The sequence below is a fragment of the Crassostrea angulata genome, chromosome 1 (assembly GCF_025612915.1).
Source record: "Crassostrea angulata isolate pt1a10 chromosome 1, ASM2561291v2, whole genome shotgun sequence".
Lineage (NCBI taxonomy): Eukaryota > Metazoa > Mollusca > Bivalvia > Ostreida > Ostreidae > Magallana > Magallana angulata.
Window position 1 is genome coordinate 37,626,801 of NC_069111.1, and position 17,618 is coordinate 37,644,418.

At 35.4% G+C, this 17,618-nt stretch overlaps 2 protein-coding genes across 4 annotated transcripts in view; both read left to right on the forward strand.

Moving 5' to 3' along the window:
- LOC128170842 (uncharacterized) overlaps positions 1-9,601 on the forward strand; it is a 25,403-nt gene extending 15,802 nt beyond the window's left edge. The window contains exons 8-16 of the mRNA XM_052836598.1: positions 1,605-1,721; positions 2,065-2,412; positions 2,627-4,553; positions 4,815-4,960; positions 5,091-5,266; positions 5,602-5,722; positions 8,504-8,569; positions 8,883-8,981; positions 9,314-9,601. Of these exons, the coding sequence (XP_052692558.1) occupies positions 1,605-1,721; positions 2,065-2,412; positions 2,627-4,553; positions 4,815-4,960; positions 5,091-5,266; positions 5,602-5,722; positions 8,504-8,569; positions 8,883-8,981; positions 9,314-9,409 (3,096 nt within the window). The 3' untranslated portion in view covers positions 9,410-9,601. The remainder of the gene's footprint in view (positions 1-1,604; positions 1,722-2,064; positions 2,413-2,626; positions 4,554-4,814; positions 4,961-5,090; positions 5,267-5,601; positions 5,723-8,503; positions 8,570-8,882; positions 8,982-9,313) is intronic.
- A 1,579-nt stretch (positions 9,602-11,180) lies between these two features.
- Positions 11,181-15,839, forward strand: LOC128159089 (uncharacterized). Of its 3 annotated transcripts, none has more exons than XM_052822149.1 (3): positions 11,181-11,232; positions 12,465-12,830; positions 13,945-15,839. In XM_052822149.1, the coding sequence occupies exons 2-3, from the start codon at positions 12,470-12,472 to the stop codon at positions 14,133-14,135; spliced, it is 552 nt and encodes a 183-aa protein (XP_052678109.1). In that variant the 5' UTR covers positions 11,181-11,232; positions 12,465-12,469; the 3' UTR covers positions 14,136-15,839. The 3 variants fall into 3 exon arrangements, with proteins under 3 accessions (XP_052678109.1, XP_052678115.1, XP_052678103.1); XM_052822155.1 differs by having other exon boundaries at positions 11,189-11,212; XM_052822143.1 differs by lacking the exon at positions 11,181-11,232 and adding an exon at positions 11,392-11,412.
- The last annotated feature ends 1,779 nt before the right edge of the window (positions 15,840-17,618 follow it).

Below are 17,618 nucleotides of genomic sequence, written 5' to 3' on the forward strand. Positions count from 1 at the left end.
TCGAAGTTTAACATGAATATATAAAGTAAATCTTAAAAAATCTTCTTCTCAGAAACTAATCGGCCAGGAAAGCTGACACTTGTGTGGAAGGATCGTCAGGTAGTGTAGATTCAAAGTTGTGATAATTATTACCCCAGGGGTACGGTGGGGCCACAATGGTGGGTCGAAGTTTTACATAGGAATATATAGAGTAGATCTTTAAAAATCTGCTTCTCAGAAACTAATCAGCCAGGAAAGCTGACACTTGTGTGGATGCATTCTCAGGTAGTGTAAATTTAAAGTTGTGAAAATCATGACCCCCGGGGGTAGGGTGGGGCCACAATGGGGGATCGAAGTTTAACATCTTTAAAAAACTTCTTCTCAGAAACTAATCAGCCGGCAATGCTGAAACTTGTTCGGAAGCATCCTCAGGCAGTATTGATTCAAAGTTGTTAAAATAATAACCCCTTGGGGTAGAATGGGGCCACAATGGGGGGGGGGGGTCGAAGTTTTACATAGGAATATATAGAGTAAATCTTTAAAAATCTGCTTCTCAGAAACTAATCGGCAAGGAAAGCTGAAACTTGTGTGGAAGCATCCTCAGGTAGTGTAAATTCAAATTTGTGAAAATCATGACCCCCGGAGGTAGGGTGGGGCCACAATGGGAGGTCGATGTTTTACATAGGAATTCACAGAGTTAATCTCAAAAAATCTTCTTCTCAGAAACTAATCAGCCAGGAAAGCGGACACTTGTGTGAAAGCATCCTCAGGTAGTGTAGATTCAAAGTTGTGAAAATCATGATCCCCAGGGGTAGGGTGGGGCCACAATGGGAGGGTCAAAGTTTAACAAAGGAATATATAGGGTAAATCTTTAAAAAAATCTTCTCAGAAACTAATCAGCCAGATGATTCTTCATAATTGTTAAGACTTTGGCCCCAGGACTATTGGCCTCCCGAGAAGGTTCAGAGTTTGATGTACGTTTATATCCCTTATATAAATTATATTGTTAAGGATCTTTTTGAGAACTGCAATACTCAACATATGATATGACTATAAAATCATCCTGTTAGAAAAGGGACTAATGATTATAAACATAAGAATATTCAAAGGAAAAAAAGGGTTTTTAATTATACAGGATCTACATGTATTATTATACATTGTCCAGATAGTTTGTATTATGACTCCATTAAGCTGATTTTATCATACCTATTGTTCCTCAGGTGAGCGATGTGGCCCATGGGCCTCTTGTTTTTGTTTTTCTACCGATGGGCCATATGGCACAATATCCTTTGGACACCCATATAAAGCCATTCTTGTTCAGGTGAGCGATGTGGCCCCATGGGCCTTTTGTTGTAAGTCAGTATGTAAGTTGCCAGACCATTGTGGTAGCTACAGTATTTGAGTCAGCTTGCAACTCATCAAACACCATACTCAAGATAGACATTACAAGAAAGTTCCTAGTTGATTTCCATTAATGTCAAATCCATGTTAGATATTGTCCATCTAATGTATAGAATAAGGGGACATATATATTTTGAAGAACAGATATTGTTCAATCCTTTATAAAAATGAGTAGGTTCTTTCTGGTGTCTGTTTTAAAGTTAGATTTATTCATTTAATTTCAGGAAAAAATACGAGAGTTTGAAGAGAAACTGGATTCTGGAGAAATTCTTACTGAAGTACCATGTTTTGAATCCATTGTCACAAGTAACAGCAAAGTTAGCAAATTAGTGAACAAAAAGGTAAATCTTTATATGGGAATTCTGTTATGAAAATAATTATCATAGCATGTATAGTAATTAAAGCTATGAATTGCAAAGTACATGTATGAAATATGAGGTCACTCTGCCTTGCTGATATTAACATTTTTTTATGTGATGCAACAAAACCTTTAACAATGTCCTAGAGTAATGATATAAGAAATTTTTCAGAACTCGGAGTTTGCATTAGTATGTTGAATTTTTTGTACCTTCATGATACAATTTATGCAATTGTTAAGCATCAGTTGTACATTTGCTTTCAATGAGATAATGAAACAAAGCCGAGAAATTTTCCCCACAATCAATGGTATATTTTTCTTTTTAGAAAATGAATAGTCTTCAGAAATTCAGTCAAGAGCTTAGCCATCATTCTATTGAAAAGACAACCACTACCTACAGCATTGCTGACAATGACAGTGTAGTGGGATTAGTGGCAGAAAATAGGAGTGTGTCAAATTCACCTACAGATGAGATGATGAATCCAAATCCAACCAAGACTGTAAGTGATAGTCAAATGGCAAAAAAGAAAAAAACTAAAGACAAGACAAAGAAGAAGGGAGTAAAGTCTGGAGGGAAGAGTCAGGTCAAGGAGGGGCAAAGTAAGGTCAAGGACAGTGGAGAGGTCAAGGCTGAAAAGAGAGACAAGCATACGGCAGAACAAACTCAACAGCAGGTACATGTACTTTGTGTATATCCTATATATTTTCCTTGGATAAAGTGATGTGCATCTCTCTTCATATGCACTTGCAGCCTTTTGGTTTTTACTATTGTAAATAAAACTTATGGTACAAGGTTGTCTTTGGAAAACCTTGAGGTATTTTTCTTCAAAATGTCACAAATTGATGTTTATTTTAAATCTAAATGATGTAAAATGTTATCTTTTGTAGGCCACTGTTAATAATGGTAATCTATCTACACCGGAAGAAGTGGCACAATTTTTACAACTTGAATGGGAATTGTCTCAAAAACAAGGTGTTGTTGATGATACAGTACTAGTGAGCAGCAATATGGATAATCCTACAGGGACAGATAATTTACAATGCCCTCAGAGGGATGAAAAAGTGGAAAGGAAGGAAACTCAAACGGACTCTGTATCAAAATCTAGTTTGAAAAGTGAAGTTTTGTATTCATCTAGTCACATTGTCAATTCTTTAGATGTCAAGTCAAATTCAGTAGTAAAGCAGAAAAATGATGAATCATCTGCAGATTTCAATTGTTCGCCTTACATGACAAACAATTCAACTGAATTTTTGTGTGAATTAAATGATGGAAATTTTCCCCCTACTGAACAAACTGGTGTAAGCGTTGTGCAGATTTCTTCTACTAATTTGGAAACAAATGAATTTGATATGAAACATTTAAAAAAAATTGAAATGCAAGTGATTGATCAAGAAAATGTGAATGGAGTTCCACTTGGTCAAACAAAACAAATGTCAAATGAAGAAATGCCTCCTGCATCTGCAGTTCATGACATGATGGGTTCAAATCTAGAACCTCAAGTTTCCAACTCAACTGCTACTCAACAGACATTGCCAGAATCTGGTGTAACTGTGGATCCCATATTGTTTGAAGCAGTGAAGGCCCAAATTGCTCAGGTGTACCCAGCGTTTGCAGCAGATCCAAGTGTGTTGAACTCGATTGCCCTCCAACAGACTATGGTGTTACAGGCGTGTGTTGCATCAGGGGGTAATCTGGGCATCAGTGGGGCACAGCCTGTTGTGGGCAGTGAAAAAGTGGATACAGAGCCAAAATTAAGTCTACAAATTCCTTCAGAAAATTCAGCATGCAAGCAAGAAAAAGATACTTCCAGCTGTGTTCAACCTCAACCTCATCAACAAAAAGAGACCACTGACTTTTCTTTGGAAACTTCCATCCCAACGTCAGCAAGTGGGGCCATTCCAAAACGTGTAAGTTCATACCAGAATTCTGGAATTATGGCAAATCCTTTACCAAATAGGAAGGAATTTGACTCCCAATTGGAGCAGATTCAAGATATTGCACCTCCACCTGGTCTTTGTGGAACATCTATTGCAAGCAACAGTAGTGGATCCAAACCTTTTAACTTTGGTGCAGAAAATAAAGCTTGTGATCCCTATACTATGCCTAGTGTACAGTCAGGTATTGGAGCTTCAATAAATCTGGATCATGTTAATCAGCCTGACCCAGCAACGCTAAACACACAGTCGGCGTATATACCACCTCTCATCCCTAAATCATTTGACACAAACTTTGAGCATCAAGCTCCAGAGGTGTCAGAAGGTTTCATGAAGTCAAGTGTTGATTACTTTGGAAACCAAAATAAAACAGAACAATTATTAACCATTGGTCAGAAATCTTCAGCTTTTCCTTCAAACCCAAGCCTCATCAGCAAAAGAGAGTTTGCACAACCAAGTATTGCATCAAAGGAGATGTCAAATCAGAAACAGTTGGAGAACAGTTTGGATTCCATAAGTGACAAAATCAGCAGTATTAATCTCTCAGCTGGGATAGTAGGAGGTTCGCCTAATGTCTTAAGGAAAGAACATTTCACTCAGAAGGGTGATTCAAAAATGGAATCCCTCAACCTGGATGAGATTGATGATGATGATGAGGAGGAGGAAGACGAGAAAGATTTTGCAATTAAATCTAAGGAATCTCAAGATCTTTTCAATCAGTGGCAGAAACCATCCTTAACAAAGAGAGAGAACACCCCTCCTCCAGAGGAGACCAAGTCCAACCAGCTTGGGATGCAGAAACTGGGCAGTGTGATGCACACACGTCGCACTCAGCTGGAGAAAGGTTCACTGAGGGACTGGATGAAGAAAGACACAGAGGGTAAAACAACTGGTGGATTTTTATTTATAATAAATGTTCATTAATTTATTGCTTCATGAGTAGATTTAAAGTGGGATTTATTGCTCAAGGTGCAGTTACCTAATTTTTAAATCATGTTAAATAATGGTGAAAGGTAATGATGTTTAAAGATCTTTTCATAGAGTGAGAACCTATTCAAATTGAAGAACTTGTGTTCAAACCTATTGTATATTACCCGGTATTTACATATCAAAATGTCTTCAAACCATTTCTTGATTTCAGTGGAAGTTGGCCGTGCTGTAGATCAGTTGGATCAAATTTCTTATGGTTCTGACACACAGCAGCAACTTGCTGTCCAGGCAAGACCTCAAGAAAAGCCTAGATTAATCAAAGAAACAACACCAGAAGAAGAAGAGAGCTGGACTCAAGTAAGGATAGCAATTTTTTAAAAAAAAATATCAAAATGTGTGCCTATACAACCGTCCTCACAGGTTTAAAAAGTTCTGAAAACATTTTGATTTAGTTTTTAAAAAAAAAATTCTATTTAAAATGTGTTAGGTCACCAAGAAAGGGAAGAAGAAAGAGGTAACCCAGCCTCTTCCACCCTTGAATCCACAGCCTTCCATAAATCCACCACCTAAATTGTCTGCCACATCAAGACCATCTTCTGAAAAGAGCAACAACTTTGAGAGACTTGTTCAGAGACTTGGTGAAATCTTTGCAGGATTAAGCAGGTTTGTTGACTTATATGGCACTAAAACTGAATAAATAAAATTATTTGTAGCAGCTAAATTTAGGTAGTACTTTTACTAATACAGTTTTAGTTCTGTAGGATTTGATAACCCTAATGATTTAGTCAAGGTTTTCGATAAAAATGTTCTTTGTAAAAAAAAAAAATAATAAATTAATGAATTCATCAGTTATTTTTACCTGTCCATGGAAATTTAAAATGGTTTAGAATGCTGAATGTCTTATGATAATGACTTTAAAATGGTGTTTTTATACTTTATTTATAAATGTTGAATTCTGCGATGTGATTATCAGTAGTCATAATCTCTTGTCCTTACAGAGAGGAACTGATCAGTGTGATAACGTCGGTCAGGAAACAGAGAGGGGGCCTCAGTGGTTTAACGGTCAAGGACATTGTGGCTGATGCTAGGGTTTTTGCTACACGGCTCATGAAAAACAAGGTAAAACTGCAAGTGTTCAACTCCCAATAGTTGCAGAACTGGGTTTGTTATAGAACATATATAGCTCTGGCTGTAGCTCTACTGGAAATTTTGGGTTGATGGACCTGGCTTTAAGACCATAAATTGAAATTAGACTACTAGTACCGTATTTTTCGGGGCATATGCCGATGTGGGGCATAGGCCGAATTGCTCATTTTCAGACAAAATTCAGGAAAAATCCATAGACTAGCCGAATTGGGGGATAGGCCGATTTTCAATCGATGATTTCTATGGTGAAAGTATGACCGCTGCATGATGAAGGAATTTAAGTTGACGTATTAAGTATATACTTTCAGAATATCGATGTAGAAAGTCAAAAGAGTAATTAAAGTTATTAAATTTGCTTAACATATATATTTTAAACATTTAAAAAAAATATAATTGTGTTTTGTGGCTGTTTGGTCTCTTCCGTATTCGTCGGTATATATCGTTAGGTATCGTAATGTTACATAATGTAAATTTAATTGCAACACCAAACTCCGTGGTACTGTCTGATAGAACTAAGTATGATATTTTACCAAACCTTTTATATTTTTATTAAAACCTTACTGCTCAATTTCATTTAATCAAGTAATACTTTGAAAGCTACTTGTAGATCGGGGTATGGCGTCCATTAGCTCAACACGTGGTTTCATATTCAAATAGAGTTATCTCCCGTAATCGCATGAATGAGAAAACGAAATACCACACATAAAATATTTAATTTGTGTTCTTTTCCATTAATAAATTAAAAAGTGACTTGCCGTTATGCAAAGAAGTTGTAATGTTAAAAACACAATTAATGCGGTGAGGTGTAAGGGTGTACACTACGTGCCCCCAGGCTGTGTTTTAGTCACGGGTTTCACACCTTTGTATATACACACGACACCAGAATACCGTTATTTCATCCAACAGAAAATTAACTGTAAAAACACAAAGCATTGATTTATTCTGCACCCAAGACCAGTGATTCCCACGAACGCAGACATGAAGAAATTCACAAAAGTTCTGTCATATTTCATTCTACCCGGTTTCGTTTTTTTTTTTTACTACGCATTAATAGTTTCCAGGATTCATACGTGAACTTGGGGGAAAAATTCTTTTGATTGGGGTTGTAAAGAAATACCTCGTACAGTACTGTACATTTTATTACTCGCAATGTCATTACAAAAATTATCAACGGGACAACTATCAGAGACGTATATACTAACGGGCTCTGTTATATCTATGTATCTGCAACTATCGAACAATAGTTCAAACGGACGAAAAAAAAACAATCCTGATGATAAACTGCTAAAAACAGTGGATTTTAAATTTGACTGTTTAATTTTTTCAACTTTGAGCCTATGATTAGCCGATCCCGGGGGATAAGCCGATGCTCGCGCATTGGAGTAAAAAAATACCGGCCTATGCCCCGAAAAATGCGGTAGTCAAAAATTTTCATAAGTTCCAACTTTGAAAACTTTCAACAATTAAATAGAATTTTCATAATAGTTTTGTATGGCTATAGTTGGCACTAACTTACTTTCAGATTGATAACGGTAATTTTTAAAAATAATTTGGCAAGTTCAGTGCCAAATTGTGATGAAATGTCATTACAGTAGCCTTAATTATAATGTAGAAGCAGAAATATTCATTGAGATTTAATTTTGTTATTTTCGTTGGCAGTATAAATCATAGCTGCAGGACTGTAGCTCCCGGTCTGAAAAAATTCGGATGGACGACCTGGGAGCTACAGTGCCTCCCATAGTAAAAAACTGCAATTTACGGCGCACAAAAAATTGCGCTAATTGTGGACTTATTAACCTTATTTTTACACAAATTCTGTAAAAATAATTTGTACCATTAAATTCTTCAGCCAATTTACTACTGATATCGTCACTTTACTTGCCTCGGACTTTCTCTTAAACATGATAACCGACCTCGGAAAATGAAGTATGTTAATTTACGTCGAGATTGAGAGTCGCCATTTTTAAATGTAAACAAACTTGCACCACTTTAATTTGCAGGGCTGTGATGGTGTTTAAAAGAATATCAGAGGCAAGTGAAGTGACGGTATCTGTAGTAAAATGTCCGAGGAATTTTTTGGGATCAAATATTTGTACAGAATGTGATCGTAAATGAGATTAATCAGTCCAAAATTAGCGCAATTTTTTGTGCGCCGTAAATTGCAGTTTTTTACTATGGGAGGCACTGTAGCTCCCAGGTCGTCCATCCTAATTTTTTCAGACTGGGAGCTACAGTCCTGCAGCTATATAAATCAAGGAAATTAAATCTATGACAAATTTTTAACCCATGTATTAATAGATACAGAGTTGATAAACAATACATTTTAGGGATTAGGATATAACAAAATTAAATGTCAACGAAATTGTATTTGGTTTAAAAACAACAATATTTTAACCCAACGATAATATGTGCTTCTACAGTATATCTTTTTACGTTACTTGTAATATATTTATCAAGTTGGCTATTAATTGACAATGTACAGGTGGTAAAAATGATCACTACATGTATTAATAGTATTTTAACACCTTTCCAATATCAATTTTATCCACTTGTCGTTTAGTGTGATACCTACCCTGGAAAGTATCTGTCAGAAGTCATGAAATTTACTTGACTCATAAATTTAGAAAATGAACTGTGGGACATGAAAAATTCATGCATTTTATAAGGTACCATCATATTGTAAAGGAAAATGACATGTCTATGTATATGATATTTTTGCTAGTTTATAAACGAGTCCATGATTTGAATTTGCAGAATAAGCTGGTCACTCAAACTTTCTGTGACTTTTCCATGCCATTCCAAAAGAACCAAGAGAGACCGGTGAGTGTCTACCTACATGCATAACAAATACTTTACAAGAACTATTTGTGGCTGTTACAAAATGTATCAGCATAATCTTGCATTTGAAGTTGCATTCAATTCTGAAATAAACATAAAGGAAAGTTTTTAATGAAGGATTTGATGCTATTTTATTTTGAATATTGGAATTTAATTCCTTTGAGTTTTAAAGCTTATATGGTAGAAGTAAATTATCTTATTAATAAATTGTGTATTGTGTGTTTGTTAATAAGTCTCTAAAAAAGCAAGACTTAAAATTTGTGATATTTTATGAATTTTGTTTTCATCTAAACAGCCGCCTAGGGATGATGAAGAGATTTGCATCATTTGCCATGATGGCTTGAGTTGTGAAGAAGTCAAGAGTTTGGAATGTGGACATGTTTTTCATGCAGGGGTATGTATGTTGTAATATTTGCTCTGTTGTGCAATTATTGTAAATTCCTTATATTATGCAAACACTTAATTCTGCCAATCATCCGTTTTGCATCAGACTGAGAGAATATGAAACCGCAAACACAGAATTTTTGTCATAGTTTCATTTAGTTTACATCTGGCAGAAAAAAGGAAGCGAGATTTAAAATCCGCGAGATGTGCATTTCGCGATTTTACGAGGAAATTAATCCCTAGCGTTTAATTAGGAATCTACAGCATTTATTTGAAGACCATAGGTAATATGAAATCCGAAGTCTGCTCTGTGGTTACATGACTTGTTGTGCTTCCTTTCAGTGCATCAAACAATGGGTGTATGGCAGAGAAATGACTTGTCCCACATGTAGAAGACTGGTGCTGTTTCCTGAGGAATTTCCCAAACTGGGAAAGTAGTTTTGGACCTTTAATTTTCCTCCTCTGACATTGTGGGGTTATATCGTACCAGTACTTAAAGATTTGTCTTGCAAAGAACTGTAAACTATGCATTGTTTTATATTTGTTTTGCATTACATAGGGAATGTATATCAAAATAAGAAGCAATTTTGTTGTAGTAATGACTTTTTCTATAAAATGAAATGTTAAATTGATGTGTGTTTGTGTTAGTATTTTACTTATGGGAAACAGATTGTATGCTATAAAGTTTGGATGTTCAAATTGATATTTATTTTTTTTTGATTTGTACAATGTATGTAGCATATTTTGATCAATATTCAAAAGTAATTGCCCTTTGCAATGATTGTTTATACTAGCTTAGTTGCCTAGCAAAAATTTAGAGTTATCTTTTGCTTTAGGTTTGAGCAAAAATATCACAGGTTCTAGCACATGGGATAATCTTGTAGGATATGTTTAAACATGTGTACTGCTTGAATTTTTTTAAAGAAAAAATTAAAAGATTTTAAATAATTATAAAAAAAAAAAAAGTCCTTGCAGTACAAGTCTTCAAACTTTGGTAATTTGGGTCAGTAGTCTGCTGCTGTATCCACTGAGCTAAGTCCAGGTTATACATGATTATTAAACAATTTATTTCAATGACAATGTTGTAATGAACTGTCATTAAAAGTATTAAGGGGTGTAGAGGGCTTAACGCCATGATATCTTGTCTGCGCTTATTGCATGCGTGGATCCAGAAATTATAACCAGGGGTTGGGCCCTGAGGGATATTTTGTTTGTTGGGGACCGGTCGGGTGTCCAAGACCTTCGAATGAATTTTCCAGGGGAAGGGGGCATGAACCTCCCCAAACCCCACTAGATCCGCCCATGCATTAAGGTTTATATTTTTAAAGTGGGAATGTTTTGGTACACTTAAAACTAAAGAGGGCCTCCTCTCATTCCAAAAAGTTTTTGTTTCGACATAAAAAAATTACTGCATATATTAATTAAAAGAAATATGCATCTATATCCAAATATTTAATAAGGTACAAAAATCGCATGAAACCTAATGTAAATCCTGTGAAACAATGTTATGAAAAAGTCCTAATATGGATATTTTTATTTGCTTTGAACCAATTATTTTCTGAAAAAAATCCTTTTATCTAATCAAATTACAATTGGGCCTTTTATCACGCTCTCCGTTTATCTATTGTCTTGCGTGATAAAGAAAGTTGAATTGAGTTCTATTTGTCAACTGTTTCTGTAGATATTAACGAAGAGCGAGATTTAATGAAATTTTTTTTTATCACGCGGAAAAATTGAAAGATAACTTTAGTTTCAATACAACAATACGTTCTTTCAGCTTGCCGTTTGTCCATGTATGAATATTTAAAATTTATTGCAGCTCGAATATATTAACACACTCTCATTCTTTTACTTGTCTTTCCCAGACAAGTTATATACATATGAACGGTAGGGGAGAAATACACGCATTTTATGAAAAACACGAAGCATGACTTGTATTGACTATTTCAAAGCGTTTGATAATAGTAGCATAAATTCAATACCGTAATGTATGGAATAAGGTACCGACCACCTTTTGTATCCATGCTACATGTATTATCATTCCCTCAGCTGAATGAAGCATCATGTGGTAGTTTCCTGTTTTGTATCAATGCGGTAATAATTTGGTGATGAATGTGATTTATTGATTACTTTAAAAAAACACATATTGTCCCACATATCTTCATCTACTCAAAATCGATTTTGGCTAGAGAACATAGAGTTATCTCCCGTAGGAAGTAATGACGCTTCAGGTGTAAACAGGTAATACACGAGGGGGTAAGGTAAGGCCATGTTTACATCATTTTATCCATAGATTTTACGCAGCGAAACAAAAATCATATAATATTCATGAACATATCTTTGAAAATCTGCAAAATATGTGTTAGATATTGATATACACTCGGGATTTTAGGACGATTTCGATCTGCATACCTGGGTAATTGGATTTTGTCACTGGCGAAGTATGTAGCACAATAAGGATTTACAGTATGAGCAATGTAAACACTTCATGGCTCACTGCTTATCCTCAATGGTTTTGTGATGTACAACGGTTTAATTATTGATAATGACCAAACATGTGCTCGTTCATGAAAAAGCTTGGGTCGGATTCAAAATTATTGCTGTGTTTATTTTTTTTACCCACCCCTTTGCAAAACGTTGCTGTAAGTAGTTCATGAAGTAAACGAAAAAGTGATAGAGTATGGCCTAAACACAGTGGATTGGTTTTCCTTGTCAATGCTAATGAATGGATGCTCGATTATATATATATGCCACAGTGATTAAGTACAACGCACTCGCCCTACCCCTTCTTGTCGTGAAACTTATGAAGTAATACACCCTAACGTTTACCGTTAGAGAAACATTGCAAAACTGTTGACACGGCATTTATAATGTGGAGCTGTAAATGTTATAAATCATGTACTCATAACACTAATATACATACAATGTATATCAAACTACCAATGTGGTAAAATGTACAGGTATCTGAATGAAATCATTATCTCTATGTTTATCTATTTAAATATTTCCTTTTTATAGGAAAAAAAAATTAACCACAAAGCATTTTGGTGTGTACTTTAAAGTTCATGCTATTGTACATGTGATAATTGTCTTATTGTCAGGCGGACGGACTGAGTCATTCTTATTGAATTATTCGTGGGAATCTAAATTTTTGCATTTTAGGTATGAAAAAATGTAGGAAAGTATCGTGCATACCCCTTCCCCTTTTATTTAACACGTACATATGGTACATGTATGCCTAATGGACCGCAACAAACGTTTTTACTACCATCTGCAATAGAAATTTGTTAAATAATTTTGATCGCTTTTTGAAATCTATATAACGTATTTAAGTTTTAACAATTCAAGCACTTCAAAGACTTTATCGGATATAAAATGTTTCGATTATACTAAGGCGAGAGCTCCTAAGCCAAGAAAAAACCCCTACCTTTTTAGAGATGTGCCTCCTTTGGGTTTAATATCAACGACGTCTTGTACTTTTATGTTTTTATAGAAGAGATGGAAGGAAGTGATGAGGAAAAAACAACTAATAAAACTGACGAAAAACAGGAGGATGCTGAAAAGGACTTCGAGGACATCCAACTCGATATCGACACAGACGTAGCCAAATACAGCCACGAAAAAGAGAGTCCTAGACCGAGAGAAAACGGAAAACATCCAGAAAATGTTATCACCGACCAACCCATTGACGCAACGCCTCCGCCATCTTACGCCAATGACGTCACAGTTCATGGCCTTGACCCTCCTGTGGTCCGACAAGGACCCTTGAAACCAAAGCCGAAGGACTTTGTGGTGACGTCATGTTTTGTCATTCTTTGCTGCAATTTTATATTCGGACTTTTAGGATATCATTTTGGAGGTAAATATCATTGGGGCTTTCAGATACTAGTATACGAATGCTAGACATTTTGGATCCTTTCGCCTTTTCGTTGCTTATTCTAGGAAATGTTTAAAAGTGGTCCGAACGGGCCGTATGCGAAAATACCGTATAAATTAGAAATTATATTTCAAAACATGTAGCCTTTTATCTCCTGCAAAAATTGACAAATATTAGTGCCATGGTGATCACAAGTATAATATATATTGATATTCATATCACCATGTACATAATTAATTGTGTCGTAGTGATGAATTCAGTATCAAACATTTCCTAAAACCTCTGTCACACCGGGGCTAAGTCCTTATTGCGATCATGTTGCGTTCTTAAATATTGTAAAACACCAAGGTACACGCAGCATAGTGATGCTACAGCGCCGCAACAACGCAGCGGCATCATCATCTTCTTATTTTTATTTTTCTGCGTTCACTCAGCAACTCCACGGTATTTCTAGTGCGTTGTCAGCCAGACCTAAAAAAAAACTTGAACAATTGATGGCTGTTTTCCAAACTTGTTGAGGACAACTATGTAAAAAGTAGCATTTCCAAATATTTCAGGACCTATTTGAGGGCGTACATGTAGATGAAATTCATGCCATTTTGTTCTGATGTTATTAGCTTTTCTATGTTTTCTAACATAAAACAACAGTTATTTTTTGTAGACCTGACTACTAAGACCTTTGTCTTTCACAAATTCTTTGGATTACAATGCATCGTATTCTTTATTTCATTTTTTTTAAAACAACGTTTTTATAATTTTTTCACTAGTTATAAAGTTCAAAATGGAGCTCTGTAGAAACGCCTGGGTAGCCGTCAAAACGCCGCGTGACATCTTCACTTGTAAAAAAAAAAATCAAATAAAATTACTTTTTTCTGAATTTTCCTGCGATCCTATGGCGATTCCAGGAATTTTACAACGCCATGAACTCGCAGTGGAAACGACTTGGTGTGACAGGGACTTAAGCATCATTATATCCAATATTCATGCAGGAGAAATGTGCCACCATTTTACATTTATGTACATGATTTATTTTTGCAAAACATGTACACTACAGTATTATATACGTTGTTTTAAAAAAAATTGCCTTTTATTGCAGTCAAAGCTAATCACGCATGGCAGCTGGGAGACGAGCATTCCTCACGAAAACGTGCCAAACTTGCTATGATCTTCGTGATCTTGGGTATCATCGCGGGAATTTCCACGTACGTGTTAGCGCTCACGCTGTACTTCACGCTGAATAAGGATGAACCCGTGAGCTACCATCACTCAAACACGCAAGCAGGATGATTGTTTCTCATAACTTATATATATTTATACACCATTGTTGAATGATGAAAAAACAGAATCAGGTCCAAGATCTACATACATGTATATGAAGAAATAAGAGAGAGAGTAGAGTTTCGTGGACTCCCTCAATCTGGTCAAAAGAAGGGGCATTCTAACATTATTAATTACACAAGCGAGTCGCTTTGTAGAACAATAATTTTAAATTTTGATTTAGATCTAATTCATTTTATCCAAGACTGTTACGTTGGACTGTTCGTGTCTGACAGCAGTTTGATGTGGCATGTTTTTCATTATTAACAACATTGCTTTGGTTATAAATTAGTGAATATTTCATTTAAGACCAGTGTTGATTTCCATTTGTTTGTTTTGGTGCGTGAACTAGATTGCTATGTCACATCAAAAGTATTGTTTAAACCTTTCTATTAGGGAATCAAAAACATGTACACGTATCTAGAGGGAAAGGTTTGTGAATGTTTTATATAATTGTCATCGAAGTTTGAAAATGCATTGCAGTATTTTTGAGAAATTTCCTGAATTCTAACACAGATTTTCTAAAGAAGATTCGAATTTTTAATAAGTTGGAATTGTAATACATCATTTGTTTTTGGATTTTTTTTTAGCTTCATTCGTCTTTACCAGCATTTTTCTATAAGTGATTTGTATAATGTCTATTTCATACATAAATTAGTCATTTTTGTCATATATTTAAATTGTGTATCATTGTATGCAATTCATATGAGGTATGTTATAATATTTATATATTGTACAAGAAGTCTTTGTGTAGAACCATTCCAGCAAATCTACAATTTATTTTTTTACGTATCAATTTTAGATGATTTTACTAATGTTTGTTTTAAAATTTTAACGATTTTATGTATATTGGACATTGTCTTAAGAGGGAAAGGTAGGGTTCTCTTTGTTCGTTCATGCGTCTATGTGCTAGTCCATTACATGTATAACTTAACAATTTCTTGTTCCAAACTTTCTGGATTAATGCATATATGTACCTCTTGACCATCTTATTTAAATAAAAGATCTTCGAGAGGGCTGGGTGGTGAACAAATTAACCTTCAGATCCATAGAACTTTTAGAAATGATATTTTGAGCTATTAACTTAACTTATATATATTATTGTAAAGTAAAAATTCTATATATGAGCTTTGAAATTTAAGAAGTTTTTTTCCAAAATCATACATAGAGCTCTTCTTCCTTAGGAGATCAATATAGTCTAAAAATGACCACGACTATCGACCTCTTTTAAAGCCTAAAAAAGAATTGAAATTTGACTTGTATGCAATCTAGCACTTCCAAAGTGTCGTGATCTTTATTCTAGGTCATATCTGAAAGATTAAGGTCAAAGGTCAAACTGTCCATATGGTACTCGATATCTTTTGTACACTTGACTTAATTTATATCATATTGTATGGGTAGTACTTTTTTACAGCTTGCTTTCGTTTGAATGTTACATGGAATGGCTGTATGACCCTATGACCTTTCACCTGTAAGATGACGATTGTGTTTGATTGTGCTTGAAGGTTATAGTTTATATTGAAGGTCAAGGTCACAGATGTCATTCACAAGGGAAAGAGCTTGCCTTGTCCATATCATAAAATAATCATGTATAAGCAATAAAGCATAATCTATCGTATCAACGAACAACGGCGTTTTTAATCTGTCATCTCAATATAAAGATACATTTTAAAATCATTTATAGCCTCTGTATTTTCATTTGAGTTCTGTTTATAAAGTTTCGGCATGTGTCCTGTGCATAAGTGTGTTATATGTATTTGTATTTCATTAGCTCACCGAGACGAAGTCAAGGAGAGCTTATGCTATACCCTCGGCGTCGGCGTCGGCGGTGGCGTCGGCGTCGGCGTCCGGACCTGGTTAAAGTTTTTGTTGCAGGTCCTGTATCTAAGCTATTATTTGTCCTATCTTCACCAAACTTGCATGGATGATGCATCTGGACCTACTTATGGACTTGAAAAATATGGATGCTGAATCTGGGTCCTAAATTTCAGATGCTGGAGGAGGTTAAGGTTGTTGGACCAGGTTAAAGTTTTTGTTGCAAGTGCCCTTTGATAGCAATATCTTAGTTACTGCTGGTCCGTACTTCACCAAACTTGCATGGATGGTGTGCCTTATGATACTGATGCACCAGACAGGCTTGAGTGCTGAATCTGAGCTATAGGTTTCGGATGCTGGAGGAGGTTAAGGTTTTTGGAGCAGGTTAAAGTTTTTGTTGCGGGTGCCCATTGATAGCAATATCTAAGTTACTACTGGTCCTAACTTCACCAAACTTGTATGGATGATGCGTCTTATGATACTGATGCACCTGACAAGCTTGAATGCTGAATCTGAGCAATAGGTTTAGGATGCTGGAAGAGGTTAAGGTTTTTAGAGCTGGTTAAAGTTTTTGTTGCAGGTGCCCTCTGATGATTATATCTTAGTTACTACTGGTCCTAACTTCACCAAACTTGTATAGATGGTGCGTCTTATGATACTGATGCACCTGACAAGCTTGAATGCTGAATCTGAGCAATAGGTTTCGGATGCTGGAGGAGGTTAAGGTTTTAAGAGCTGGTTAAATAAAGTTTTTGAAACAGGTGCCCTCTGATGATGATATCTTAGTTATTACTTGTCCTAACTTCACCAAACTTTAATGGATGGTGTGTCTTATGATACTGATGCACCTGACAGGCTTGAATGCTGAGTCTGGTTTCGGATGCTGGATAAAGTTAAGTTTTTAGGAACAGGTCACATGTTTAATAGATGATAGTACTATTTCAAACTTGCATAGTTGATTTAACTGTAATATGAATGAATCGCAGAGGTAGCTTCAGATGCAGAGCTTGATCTCCATTATCAAGGATGCTAAAAAATAAATCTTAGTTATTACAGGTCCTAACTTCACCAAACTTTAATGGATGGTGTGTCTTATGATACAGATGCACCTGACAGGCATGGATGCTGAATCTGAGCCATATGTTGCGGATGCTGGAGGAAGTTAAGGTTTTAATTGCTAGTGCCCTCTGATGATGATATCTTAGTTATTACTGGTCCAAACTTCACCAAACTTGCATGGATGATGCGTCTTATGATACCAATGCACCTGATGGGCTTGAATGCTGAATCTGAGCCATAGGTTTCGGATGCTGGATGAGGTTTAGTTTTTTGGAACAGGTCACATGTTTTTTAGATGATAGCTTGCATAGTTGATTTAACTTTATTATGAATTAAATGCAGAGGTTGCTTCAGATGCAGAGCCTGATCTCCATTATCAAGGATGCTAAAGAAATCTCCTACCTCACTCAAACCAGCTCGATAGATAGATGTGTTTGTTGATAAATGATATAACATGATTCCTATGATATAGTATTGTATGATATGAAACAATATTGTTTGATATGATACAATATGATATCTTATGTTATATTATAAAAAGTTATACGATAAGATATGATATTGTATCAATTTTTTTTA